Source organism: Euwallacea similis, chromosome 13, assembly GCF_039881205.1.
Source record: "Euwallacea similis isolate ESF13 chromosome 13, ESF131.1, whole genome shotgun sequence".
Classification (NCBI taxonomy): domain Eukaryota; kingdom Metazoa; phylum Arthropoda; class Insecta; order Coleoptera; family Curculionidae; genus Euwallacea; species Euwallacea similis.
Genome location: NC_089621.1, coordinates 4,834,780 through 4,848,697, shown reverse-complemented (window position 1 = coordinate 4,848,697; position 13,918 = coordinate 4,834,780). Strand labels below are relative to the sequence as shown.

The window sequence follows — 13,918 nt, the reverse complement described above, 5'->3', positions numbered from 1 at the left end:
CATTGGAAGAGTACCACCCTGTACAAGAATCTAAAATTCTATGGTTTTACGGGGTGTTTCAATTATTATTAAAGTTAGAAACAAACGATTCTCGCGTACCTGTGTTTGAATTTTTTTGAAGCCGAAAGTTAACACGGTCAGAAAAGACGTCATCATTTTTATCTGGTAGATACAGGATGTTTGAAAAAACTCTGCATTTTGGAACTTGTTTTATATTTAGATTATCAAATAAAATATCGAAAAACTAAAACGGATTCTGATAGAATTTTGACTCCAAAATTCATTAGTGTAGTTCGTTTTTTCCGCATCATATGGCATAACTACAATATAATCGTGGTCATGGAACAATCTATGCTATAATATAATATATGTTATTAGATATTTTGAACGATTTGTTCAATATCTTTAAAAAATAAATTGAAGGGATCAGTGAAATCAGCATATTTAAGACACCCTGAACATTTTTATAACAGTTTATAGATTGTAATCGTATAAAACTGCAAAGAGCAATTTGTATAGGAAATTCCAACATAATATCTCAAAAACTGAAGGAATCATGAAGTAGAACCTTGAAAATATCTGTAAGGTTAACATAACATTTTGTATGTCAGTAATTACACAAAATCAGTAGCGTCACATGACTCCAAATGGAGTTATATTTATGTCGGTTTTAATATATCTATTATAGGTTTCAGTTAATATCGTGCCACTGTTTATTATGCACTAATTATTTGAAAACATTAATTCTATAATTATTTGATTTGAGGTATTATGCCAAAAGTCAAAAATCCAGTCCAAATGACTTGCACCTGGACCAATTTTGATTTTATACGTAAGAATCATAATGGAAACTCAACTTGTCCACTCTCTTCGTAACAGAGAAAGGCACACACTAAGTTGAACCTTCTTTATTTATGGCTTCTTTGATATTTCTTATTCTGACTTTCAACTTGACATTTGAACTTAAAATTCTGAAGAAAAAAAGGAAAACTCTATGACACCATCATCATACTTAAAGGCAGACATAAACTAGGAACTAAACCTTTCAACTTTTTAACTTAACAATACCCTTCATATCGAAGTTTCTCAAACCCAATGCATAAACAGCATTTCCGGCACTTTAACGAAAAAGTGAAATTTTCGGTTGTGGCACTTCTTGAAAATGGTGGGGTACCATGTATATGTGTATGATAAAATTAATCTAATGCATATAAATATAAAAGTAGGTCGATCGAGACCGCGCGCCGGTTCTTCAGTGAGAGTGAAGAAGTGCAGAACTTCGTCGATGCGGTCGTACCGACGAAGGTGAACGTTCAAGTTTCTTCCGAAGAAAGAAGAAAGTAATATTGCGAATTAAAGTGTGTACCTGAATGTGATATAAAAAGATGAAGGTAAGAGCTTTTTCTGTAAGGAAATTTTCTGTTTTATAGATATTTAATGGATAGTGAAACCTCCAAAATTTGTTTGTTTGTAAGAAATATTTCGTAAAGTACTAAAATTGGCCTCTCAACCTAATGGACGTTCTGAAGTAATTTTTTAAAGATATTTTTAGGCAATTCTAGTAATTACCCACTAAATATCAGGATATCAAAAAGCCGTAAAGTACCTGAAATATTTTTCCTATGTGAGAGCACTTAACTTATTTTCCAGTAAACGTGAAAAATAGCCTCTAAATCATCTTTGTTTACTTCTATTAACTCATTTTATGAATTTCGGTATATCGCGTGGGCCCAAGGGCTCATTTTCCGATTATTTGGAGCCATTCCAGTTGTGCAATCTTAATTATGACGCAACAAATATTCGTATTTACTTTCACCGAATATCGGTAAAAGTCCTCTCGGTATTGGTTGGGAAGTACCATCTGCGAAGACGCAAAACCGAAGGTCGTACCATCTCAGAAGCAACACGAGACGTGCAATTTATTTTTTATTGAAACTTTTTCTAGCAAATTTGATCGATGATTTTCACTGTAATGATAATTAAAGGGCCAGGAATACAACAATGTCATGAAAAAACTCTTCTTGAAACAGGGAAAATTTCTTCTTAACCCTTGAGGCCTCTTTAAGACATCATGTTAGTTATAGGTATAAAACAACCTCTAAGACCTTATTCGTTCCTAAAAATACCCTGCCGGTTCGGTGATACAACTTTAATAATTTGATTTATTATATTGATTGTGGACTGGAGAGCTGTAGTCAGTTGTCTGTAGGCAAGTTATTCTTTGTCGATGTGCTATTTCCTGAAAATGTCTTCTGACAGAAAAACAGAAAACTAATAATTGGTTTGATTTTATTTCTTTGTTCCTCTTGAATTTCTTTTGAAAAAAACCCTTAAAAAATCTATATCCTCACTGACCTCATATTTTGCGCATATTGGAGAACAATCTTTTTTTTTTTTTCAATATGAAATTATTCAAGTGTACGTAAAAAAATATTTTAATCCTTCATTAAACTTTAATGATTATTCGAAATCAGTCTTGGTGTTTTCAGAGGAGACGTTAATCATTTAATCCCTTAAAATTCATGGGCGCATCTATGGGTATATACTTAGAAGACAAAAAAAAGTAATTCTTTTGCTCTCGATTATTAGAATCTTTCTAACAACACCTCTGATTTTTTTCGGGACTCTGTTATAGTCTATACAGAAGTAAAAATATAACAAATTCATATTCGCGTCTTTGGTTTTCTAGCCATAATGTATTTAGGACAGTAAAAAAATAAATTACTTTTTCGTTATATAAAGTTTTATAAGATTAATTATCGTTTGCATAAAATTCTGCTCTAAGAGCATACATGTCATATAGATCACCAGTCACCACAATCACAAACCAAGAACGTAGATATCTAATAAACCTCATTTTATGGATCAGTCCGATCTTTATCCATCGTAAAATATTTTCATAGACTCACTACTTAACCAACTGATACTACTTTGATGCAGATAAAAATGTTATAACGCTAATTGTCGTCTTTCCCATAATGAACTTTCTTTCTTCAAACGAAACGTTAATTAATGCAAGTCTTTCCCTATCTCCGTGAAAGAAGCAATCACTTGATAATTATTGTTTCCATCTTTAATAAATTTACGAACTGTTACGTAACTCATTACACATATATTAAAGTCCACTAGACTCATTTATCGCCCCATCAATGTGGTAAAAGATGTTTTGATCTTTCATTTGGTACCAGTACAATTTTGGAGATGTATTTCACAACTTAGTCACTTTCACGAGGATTGCGATATCAATTTGAATAATTCCTTCTTCAAGTTTATTTAAATAAACTGTTGTTCTTTACTGCAAAATTTGGGAAAATTTTGAGTTGAACTTATGCTTATCACATAAAGTCGAGGAAGTAATAAAATTACCAGTCTTACAAGGAAAACTGGCCTCGTATCAAAACTAATTGCAATTTATCATTGAACCAGTGACATAAGTAACCAAGTTACCTAATTTTGCACTTTTAGCTGAAAGCGTGCTACCATTTAGTCAACATGTATTAGAGTAATGTAACGGAAGATGTTGATCACGTTTACGTAACTAATTGACATGTTAAATTCTTTGGAGGCTCATTGTGGCTAAGCAGAACAACGTTTCTATGTAGATCAACTCACAATACATTGCCGAGGAATGATACGTGATTTTGTCAAAATATTAACATTATTACGTAAGAAATTTTACAAAGTATAGAGGATGGCAGTATAATTAATCTAGATTTCACCTGGAATTTACTTGAAAATAATTACCAATTAGCATACGTAAATAAATATGGTAATTTGATTAGTTCATTCCTAATTCCTTCCTCATTTGACTTAGGGAAACTCTTTTCATATGATTATTATTTCAACAGTAGATGAAAGCATTCAAAATGCGCATGTCTGAGAGCACGGATCCGGAATATGTGCATATTGTTTGCATTGTTTTAGTAAGGAAAATTTTCTTTCAAATCCAAATTTTTTTAAGTTACCACAGAACTATATCATTCCTTCTCTGTCTGCGGACACCGCAATGGCCCTAAGCATTAACAAAAGCCAAGTTAAAATCGCTATTACATGCGATGTGGATCTGATGACGTTATTACTAATCGAAAGTAATATTTCCAGCCCTCTTTCCATTGACTCTGTTGGAACTACAGTCATTATTCATTACTAAGTTCACGGTCGATAGTCGTTTATAGCGGAGAAAGTCGCTAGTGCCGTACACCCGACAAATGCTACAACTCGCCCAATAATGTAAATTTTAATAGGCCTAACTTCGAATTATGCGATATTAGTTTTACGTATGTTGAATACAAATTGCAATGATTCTTCAATACATCATTATTTTTTTTACTGTTAAGTAAATGATTACACCTCTTGGTTAAAGCGAGGAAAGCACTGGAGGTAAACGGGCTTTTCGCAAATCCCGATTTATCCAAAGAATAAGCTCAAGTAGGCGATAATTTGAAAAATATGCATTTTTAATCGACAAGAAACAGGGTGTCTTGGCAATACAGTTAGATACAAATTTTCAACTAAGAACCAGGTAATCCTGTGATACGCTAATCATTTTTAGGAAATGTTTCCTCAGTGGTGTAGATTTCTATAATATGAATATCTTTCATTTAAGAACAGTAAAAGTAGTTGCACGCTTTAAAGTAAACGAATGTAAACACCCTGTATAGCAGGCCCCATTTAAGAAACTTCAATATGGACCTGTCCAAGAAACCCTCAAATTTTGTTCATCAAATTTAGAGAGCAACTGGACTAAAAGAAGAATAAACAGGAGAATAAATTTTAACGCTCTTAAAAGAGTTTTAAGGATCTTAAAAAATTAGAATACACTAATGCCGTAATGCAATGTATTTTTTTACTTTTACTCTCTGTACTGTGCACCGAGGCTTCACTGGAGTACCTCTAAATCCACCATTAAGCTTGTGCTCCGTAATGACTGTTTCAGATTCCTATTATACTTGTCTGCACATGTGCCATAATCTCTACTCAAAGAGCTCACGCCTCTCCAGTGGGAGCCCCGTTCTATCCCCTCAGCCCTGAGGATTTAGCCGAAGGAGACGTGAAAGAAATCGAGTACTGGGACAAATACTTCCATCGGTGAGAATTGGTTACCGTATATTTTTATTTGCTTAAAATTCACGTGGTGAATGTTTCAAACTAAAAAATTTCCAGGCCAAAACGAACCGTAGAACCAATACTAGGCTCCGCAGGAGCAGTAATTCGTATAAAAACCTCCATAGTGTCTGGTACTAAAAGAAAAATAATCGAAATCGCAAGAGGGGCTGCAGGCTCGTTGGTGAAAAACGCGTTTTCGGCATCAACAGGGGGGCTGTCATCAATAGCAGGATCTGCAGGAGGTCTTTATCAACTTAAGTCAGCATTGTTGAGAGATGGCCAAAAGAAATTGGGGCAAATCGTCCGGGCTTCTGTGGGAGCTGTGGGGGCTGCTTCAACTAACTTAGGAAACGCAGGATCCAGTGCAATATCTGGCTCAGCCAAGGGAGTAACTCAGTTGAAGTCTGCGGCTTTAAATGCTCTAACCAACAATTTGAAGCAGATAGCCCAATCCTCTGGAGGAGTCGCCTCTAGTGCTTCAGCAGGAGCTGGTAACATTGCTAAGGGTGTAATAGGGATTATTGGGCATTCTTCAAACCTAGTCAACCACCTAAAACAATCACTTACCAACCAAATAGGGCAGATAGCTCAAGGGACAGCAAATATTGCAGGACAGGCTTCTTCAGGACTTCAAACAAAAGTGAATCAAGTTTCTAAAGATATTATAGTTGGAGGAGCTGATGTGGCTAATCACTTGAAGACTGCCATTGTTGCAGGAACTAGGCAGAAATTAGGGCAGGCTGCAAGTGGCTTTACAGGGGCAATAACTGCTGCTGTGGGATCTGCATCTGCAGGTTTAGGGCAAATAACCAGGGGGGTTATCAACGAGTCTTTAAATTTAGTCAATCAAGTCAAATCTAAAATATTACAAGATGCTCAGAAGAAATTGGGGAACATTATAAGTGCCTCTGCAGGGGCTAGTGGGCAAGCGGCTAGAAGTACAGGAAGTGCTATTCAAGACTCATCAAGTGCCCTTAAACAGCTGAAATTGGCCATTTTATCTGGACTAAGAAATCAAATAACTCAGTTGGCTAGTAGCAAATCTTCTAATGCAGGAAAAGCTTCATCCTCTATTTTGCAAAGCCCAGGACCGACTCAAAGTCAACTGGTTTCGATGATTACCAACAACATTGGTCAAGCAGTGAGGGGGTCAGTGTCACTGGCTTCAGGAGCCTCAAATGGAGCAAATGGGGCTGCGAATAAAATCAAATCACAACTTTTGAGTGGAATATCGAGGACAGCCCAAGGGTCAGCTTCGTCATTCCAACATGCCTCAAATGGGATCGTTTCAGGATCTTCTCAGGGTGTTCAACAATTAAAGAGCGCTTTATTTAGGCTGATAAGTAATGGTATTGGACAGGCTTCAAGAGGATCTGTGTCGTTAGCTACAGGAGCATCATCAGGCACTGCAGGAGGAATTAATAAATTGAAAACAGCAATATTATCTCAAATTTCTAATGCGGCTGGGCAGGCTTCCAGAGGATCTGGATCATTAGCTACACGAGCATCATCAGGCGCTACAGAAGGAATTAATCAACTGAAAACTGCAGTATTATCTCAAGTTTCTAATGCGGTTGGGCAGGCTTCCAGAGGATCTGTATCATTAGCTACAGGAGCATCATCAGGAGCTGCAGGAGGAATTCATCGATTGAAAACTGCATTATTGTCTCAAGTTTCTAATGCGGCTGGCCAGGCTTCTAGAGGATTTGTATCATTAGCTACAGGAGCATCATCAAGCTCTGCAGGAGGAATTCATCATTTAAAAACAACAGCATTATCTCAAGCTTCTAATGCTATAGGACAAGCTTCTCGAGGATCTATATCGTTAGCTACAGGAGCATCATCATTCGCCGTAGGGGGAATTAATCGATTGAGCACTACTGTATTATCTCAAATTTCTAATGCATCATCAGGTGCCGCTGGAGGAATTAATCAATTGAAAACTGCAGTATTGTCCAAAATTTCAAATGCCGTGGGGAAAACGTCTAGAACTTCAGCATCTTTAGCTTACAAAAGTTCTTCTTCATTGGCTATAGGAGCTTCTGGATCAATCCATCAATTGAAATCTTCAGCCTTTTCTCAACTCAGCAATCTGAGTCGAAGCTCCGCAAATTCGATTGCAAATGCTTCAAGAAATGGTGCAAAAAATATAATTCAATTGAAATCTGCTGTGATTTCAAATGCAGTTGGTGTGGCTGTTAATGCTAGTAGGAATGCTGTAGGAGCGGTTTCGTCAGCTTCACAAGCAGTTCATCAACTGAAAACAGGACTGGTTGAAGGAATTGAAAACCAAATTTCCAACCTGGCTGAATCTTCAGCAGATGCTTCATCAACGAGGAAAAAACGTAGCGCATTCCAACATTGGTCCTCAGAGGCTGCCGATAATGAAAAAGTAGATGTAGTCGCAGATTTGTATGAATTTAATGTTCTTTCGCTGCATCATGCCTTACTAAGCTTCATGGCAAGTTGGATTCTAACTGTTGGTTTCATGGACTGGAACTGTGACTGAAAATGTAAATGGACTCACTTGACATTGCCGACTCAATAACTAATGACACCCCTTTGATGAAATGCGTTTTTTGCTATCGACTTTTTTGAGATTGAATCGAGTGGAAAGATAATTGGTCCCATGAGTTGTTTGGATGTTTTAGTATAGTTATAAAGCAATGTCATGTGACCATTTATTTTTCAGACTCACTGGGATTTTTTTATTCAACAAGCATCTTTTAATGAACCGCAATTTGAGCTCAAAAGTGAATTATTCTCGACATTTTATAGATATTACATAGAAGATCACTATACAATTTCCAATTCGAATCGGTTCTGATATTTGATGAAATACACATGATAAGTTTGAGTTGATGCTTTCTGAGTTAAATTTTTGCTCAAATGCAATCAAGAGAACTTTCGTTTAAGGGTTTTCAAACTTCAAAATCCTTAATTTTCGGAAAATTGCAATTTTTGACCTTTCCCTGCAAAAATATCAGGGAAATTTGCCATTTTTAATTTTTCCCCACCAAGACTTCTAATTTTCAAAAATAGCTTTATTTATTTAATTATAGACTAACATTCACTCGAATCATTCAATTTGGCCGGAATTTTATATTTTTGGAAGTATTCTAGCACGTAGTGACCTGTTCAGATTAAATCGAGAGCTTATCTACCATATTCGAGATTAATAATTTGCGTTGGTCAACGTATAATTTAATCCAAAAAAATAATTATTACAGACTTCATTATATTCATTACACCTATTACAGAACAAAATCTCTAGATTAGCAGTAACTCTTTTGACCAATGCAAGTAAAATCTCCTCAGAAACAAATACAAACCGCATGTCTACATACATAATTTGGACATATGAAAGGCATGTTATCAACACTATTTTACTATAACAAACTGCCTCTGCATAAACGAGACATCATAGACTAATCCTTACTGGCTTCAATCTCCAAATGCTTCTTTTGCTATAACATACAATCAACTAATATACACAAATTGTGATAATGTAAATTTCATGTATTTGCAGGCCAAAACGCTCAGAGTCAGCTTGGCCAACAGGCTCAGGCTCTAGCTCTTCTGACGTCCTCAATCAATTAAAAACCGCAGTGATATCCGGCTTGAAACAGAAAATAACTCAAGTTGCCAAAGGATCTGCAGGAGCTTTAGCAGGAGCTTCTGCAGGTTTCAGCAAAGGTAGTTTTGGAGGGGATTCCAAAACCTACCACTCTCACTCATACGAATCACCTCCTCATGAGGTACCTATTCACACTTACATATTTCCTACTTAGATTTTGCAAGTATAAATATTTCAGGTGAGTGATCATAAAGGCATAGATGTGTGGGACCTAAAGAAATCAGTGTTCAATACCCTTCTTCAAGCAGTCAAAGCAATCAAAGGAGGAGTTTTGGCCATCAAAGGGCAGCTCATCAAGGGCAGTGGTTATGTGGCTGCAGGGGGTGGAAAATTACTAGCTTTCAGTGGAGACAAAGTCACCAAGCTAGGCAAAAATATAATTGGAAGTGCGATTTTAGTGCATCCCGATACTGAGCATCACGCATATTCGGCGGGTAAAGACCACATTAATCATTTGATGGTTATAGAGAAATTCAGTTAAAGTTTATTATTTTTACGCATATTTTAATAATTTATTTTTGTTTCAGGTTACGAGACTCATCCAAATTATATAGCTCCAAGTGGGTCTCCTGTGACATATGATGCTCCTTCATCTTCAGGGCATGGTTATGAAAGTCATTATGAGAGCGAACACGTAGACCATATTGGTAAGTAAAATTTTATGACTTTCCTGAGATGATTCCGAATATATCTATGACTAGGTAATAGTCAGAGGAATAATAATCAAGTTTGGATGTTTAAATAAACGAGCAACTTTTCGGCACGTTTCAGTACATACTGAAAGATAATAAATAGGTGACACCACTTCCCATGCTTTGTTGATGTCGAGTGTGAATTATTTATTTACCCTTATCCGGTGCTTATTAAAAAAGTCACTTTTTAGATTAAATATTTACAAAGAAATTAATTTATAATATTTAATTATTTCAAGTGAAACCCCACGGAAACCCAGCGGGCATACTGATCTTACGAAGAATACCCACCCATGACAAGTATCGCACCGCTCATTCCCACTTTATCCCATCCTTCAAGCCTATAGGTCCTGCAGGACCTACTTTCTCCACAGTCGTGGGCAAATTTTTCACAGCCTCAACCTCCTTGAACCCATCAGAGCCTACTCCCTTTACCGACGCAGACATAAACCTTTACAAAGCTCAAGACGTAGTACACTATGAAGAACCACGCCATCACTTTGATGATTTTAAACCCCCAGTTCCTGCTTCGACAACTTATGATGTGCCCTTTGAGGACCACATTGGGTTAGCGGCTTCTGACGTCAATGAGCAGAAAGTAAAGCTCACTCAAGGGGAGATATTGGATGGGGTGGGGGAGTCGTCTACTTTAGCCACTTCTGAAGTGCATGTCCCTAATGATGCTCCCGAGAGTTTGCAGGCCTTGAATACCCCTAAAAGATATACTCTTGGGCCCCCCTTAAGTACTGATTATCAAGGAAACTTCTTGGAACCGTCCCCTAGCTTATCTCCTCCTCAATATTCAAGATTCAAAAAGACTACTGATTCATCTACCACCGAAAGGAACCATATAAACAACTTCCTCCCTGAAGACACTTCAAGCTCCTTTTCTTCATTACAAGAAGCCTCCAAAGAGTTGCAAAGTAAGGAGAAATATGTAAAGTTTATCGAGAGCTTCCCCTACTACAAATCCCCTTCACCCTCACCTACTTACAAGGCTATGAGCTCTAAGGCTTATTTGGCTCAGAAACTAAGGATGCTGAGGCTGCAAAATGAGCAGAAGCAGATAATGAGGCCGGATTTTAATGTGGTCAAATCGGTTTCTTATGAAATAACTCCGCATGGGGTTCACAGACTGACTTAGTGAGTAATTTAAATTGGACTTAGACGTGACTAACATAGACTTTTACCTTTACTAACATGTTTATTTTTATGGCTTTATGTATGGATTTTTTCTAAATGTTCATTTTTGATAATAATTTGTTTTTGAAGAAGTTTGAATAAATGGATTTATCTTCAGGTCCTCATCTTCACGACCAGCCACATCTTCAGTCCTACGAGGGAACTTCATTCGACTAAGTTGAAGCTCAATTTTTGTTGTGTTGATTTTTGTATATAATTTTTTTTAATTAGTACGATAAAGGTGCGAGTTTTAGTCATTAGAATTAGATATCATTAATTCAGTTTAGTTTGCACAAACGAATATTTATTAGCCATTGTAGCAATAAATTGTATCATGATTAGCTAGAGATTTATCAAGTCATAGAAGTGGATTGTTTTCCGCGCAAATTGTGTTAATTGATGTTTTGAGCAATAAATTTTAATGAATATGGGTGATGTTAACTTAGGTCAGTTTTCTAATGGTAGTTAATCACTTGAAAGACTTGGAACTTATTTATTATCAAATGCAGTATGGATCTAAAGTGCCCCTAAATTCCCGATAAACTCATTTTTCTGATGAGCTTTCATGATTAAAATATTTTGAAAGTTCAACGAACGGCTCAAGGTTTATTCAGGAGAACTTTAGCCCTTCCTGCACATTGATTTCTCTGAATATATGTATAGTTAACGAATTTGTCTATTTTTTATAGTGCTTTTCTCTGTACCTACGGGTCGAGTTGTATGGTCAATGTCTTGCATTTCATCCTATACCTTTCACTACCCATTTACCAAATGAACCGCTAAAATTCAAATAAATTCTTGCCTGCTGACAAAGAGCAAAAAAGCATTCAAAGGCTGAAAGGGTAATATTATTCACCGAGTTAACGGTAAGGCAAACCTTTATTCATAAACTACCAAGAAAAAAAAACACTGTATAGTACAAGATTGATTCTTGAAGTCGGATCGATCATATCACTTATCTATCCTATATCGGATTCCCTGATCGTATGAGACTTTTTAGTCTCAAGACAGATTTTTTCTTATGTTTCATTTGTCTGTTTAATTATAACCCAAAAAAAAATTTTTTTACAAGAAGATTGTTGTTATTACTTTATTTATAATGGAATGTAATTAAAATAGTTGGAAACTATGTTTTGGGATAATAACTATTAGCAAAGCTGATAATTATTATCTCATATACCTCATGACACTCATAGGATGTCTAAGGTACTATCTAAGGTGTTTTCGTGTCTCTTTGAATAAGCTCTTCCAGAACCTAAATAATGTAAAACGTAGTGTTTCCGGCTAACATAGTGGACATTAATAATCTGGAGGAGTATTTTAAATAATGCATTGAAATGAGGTTTGCAAATCATGAATTTTACATTTGTACTGCACGCTTGCAGGCCATTTGCACTGTTTTCGAGGCCTCGTTGAATGTTGACTGGTATGTAGATACTATCGTGGCTGACCACTAACGTTCCTTTTGATGATGCAGTACCTCAAACTGAAATTTTATGATTTGGTCGAGTCTTCTTTAAATCGTATCTTTGTGGCCTTAGGGATGCATGTGGAGAAGATAAGGGTGAATGGGGCTGAAATATTTGATTATCTATGTCAAATTTTTTATGTCAGATTATGTGTGCAAATTTGGTATTATCTGGTGATGCTGGGAAAACATTTAGATCTATAATGCAGAGAGGCTCATTTACCTTCTAGAGCATTCTAGACTCTACTTCCCGTGGTCTTATAGATCGTTGGTCGACTGTCAACTATATGTTCAATACTTTGATTAGTGTTCTGGAAAATGCATACTTTCAGACGTTTTCAAAAGAACCTACAGAGTGAGATGTAAATAGCAAAATAGAATCTTGTGATTTGATGAAAATCTTCCGGTTATACCGGAAGTGATATGACCTTCAAAATATTTAAAAAAAGTAGAGTGTATCTATATTAGTTTAACTCTCAAATATGAAAAATTTAGATTTGTTACAAGTACAAAAGTTTCTAATGAAACAGTTACGCGAATCACCCTGTATATTAAATACACGTTTTAAATTGTCTCGTATTTTCCCTTTTTTTTTATTGACGTCAACACAGCGGTCCTGAAGCAAATATCAAAACAAAAACACCATTTCTTGGGAGATCTGCCAGACCTTTTTTTGTTGCATTCTTCGCTGGAGCTTTTTTTATTAGCGCAATACATGCACACGGCCCTATATTATTACGTATATTGAAAAACATCCAATTTGGGGCCCACGTTTAAAAATTGAAAGCTGCCTCAAATCAAAATAATCACTGAATCATTTGGACACTTATGTCATATGAACCGAAGGAGGCACACCACTGCAGTATATATTTTTTGTTATTCATTATGTACATTATTTCCCAAATAATTGGCCTCTTAAAATTTACTAATTAAATTAGACCTGTATAACTTCCATATAGAGAAAAAAATTTGCAATAGTTTTTGGTCGTTGATAAAATCTAAACAGAGTAGCCACTGGTGCATATTCCATTTGATCGGCTCACATTACTCAGATGCGTTTTCTTATTTGAAATACAAATTTTCAAAGGGAAACCTGCTTTATCACAGTGAAAAATTATTCTTATTCTCAGGACATCTAAATCGAATGAGTCACTCCAATAAAGTAATTTATATATGACTCAGCAAGTATCGTCCCATATTATATTAAAAATATTACAGATCTTTTCCCTTTTGATATATTTATAAATACTGAAACTAAAATTCAACTATAAACAAATCAGTGGCGTAACTAATTTCCAAAACAAGATAGTGATTTTTGTATTTTTCTGGCAAAATTTGATTCTGTTGTTTTTCCTCTAAAACTGTATCTAATGTTATAGTGCATAGCTGTAATGAATTTATTTGATTTTAAGTTTGGTAAAGTTCCATGAAAAAGATAAAATTTCACGTAATGAGAATTTAATGGACAAAACTTCAATATTCAGCAATAAGTTATCATTTTACAGATGTTTACTTGAGGTTGGAACTAAATTGAATATCGTCTAGCTTCTCTATTTCAATAATAAATTATTTTAAATGGAAATTAAAGACTTAACTACTAAGCTTTGTTCTATAATTTAAAGAGAGAGATAAGTGATACATATAGAACTTGATTTGTTCTGAAGATATATTAACCGAACCATCTAAAAATATGTATAAAAACCTTAGGAGTTGTAGAGTTCTTGACATGATGGTGAATATAAACTTATTTATTTAATTATCTATTTCTGCTTTGCGTTTGACCTTTAATTTTGCGTGGCATTTTTTCTGCATTGCCAAAGATCTTAGCAGGAA

General features: G+C 35.5%; 1 protein-coding gene across 1 annotated transcript; it reads left to right on the top strand.

Annotated features, from left to right (window-relative positions):
• Nucleotides 1–1,231: 1,231 nt before the first annotated feature.
• Nucleotides 1,232–11,299, top strand: LOC136413205 (uncharacterized). The gene is made up of 9 exons (XM_066396599.1): nt 1,232–1,391; nt 4,937–5,088; nt 5,164–6,810; nt 6,877–7,518; nt 8,636–8,864; nt 8,922–9,177; nt 9,271–9,390; nt 9,675–10,578; nt 10,736–11,299. Coding segments are annotated over exons 1-9 (3,957 nt in total). The 5' UTR covers nt 1,232–1,385; the 3' UTR covers nt 10,737–11,299.
• Nucleotides 11,300–13,918: the final 2,619 nt, after the last annotated feature.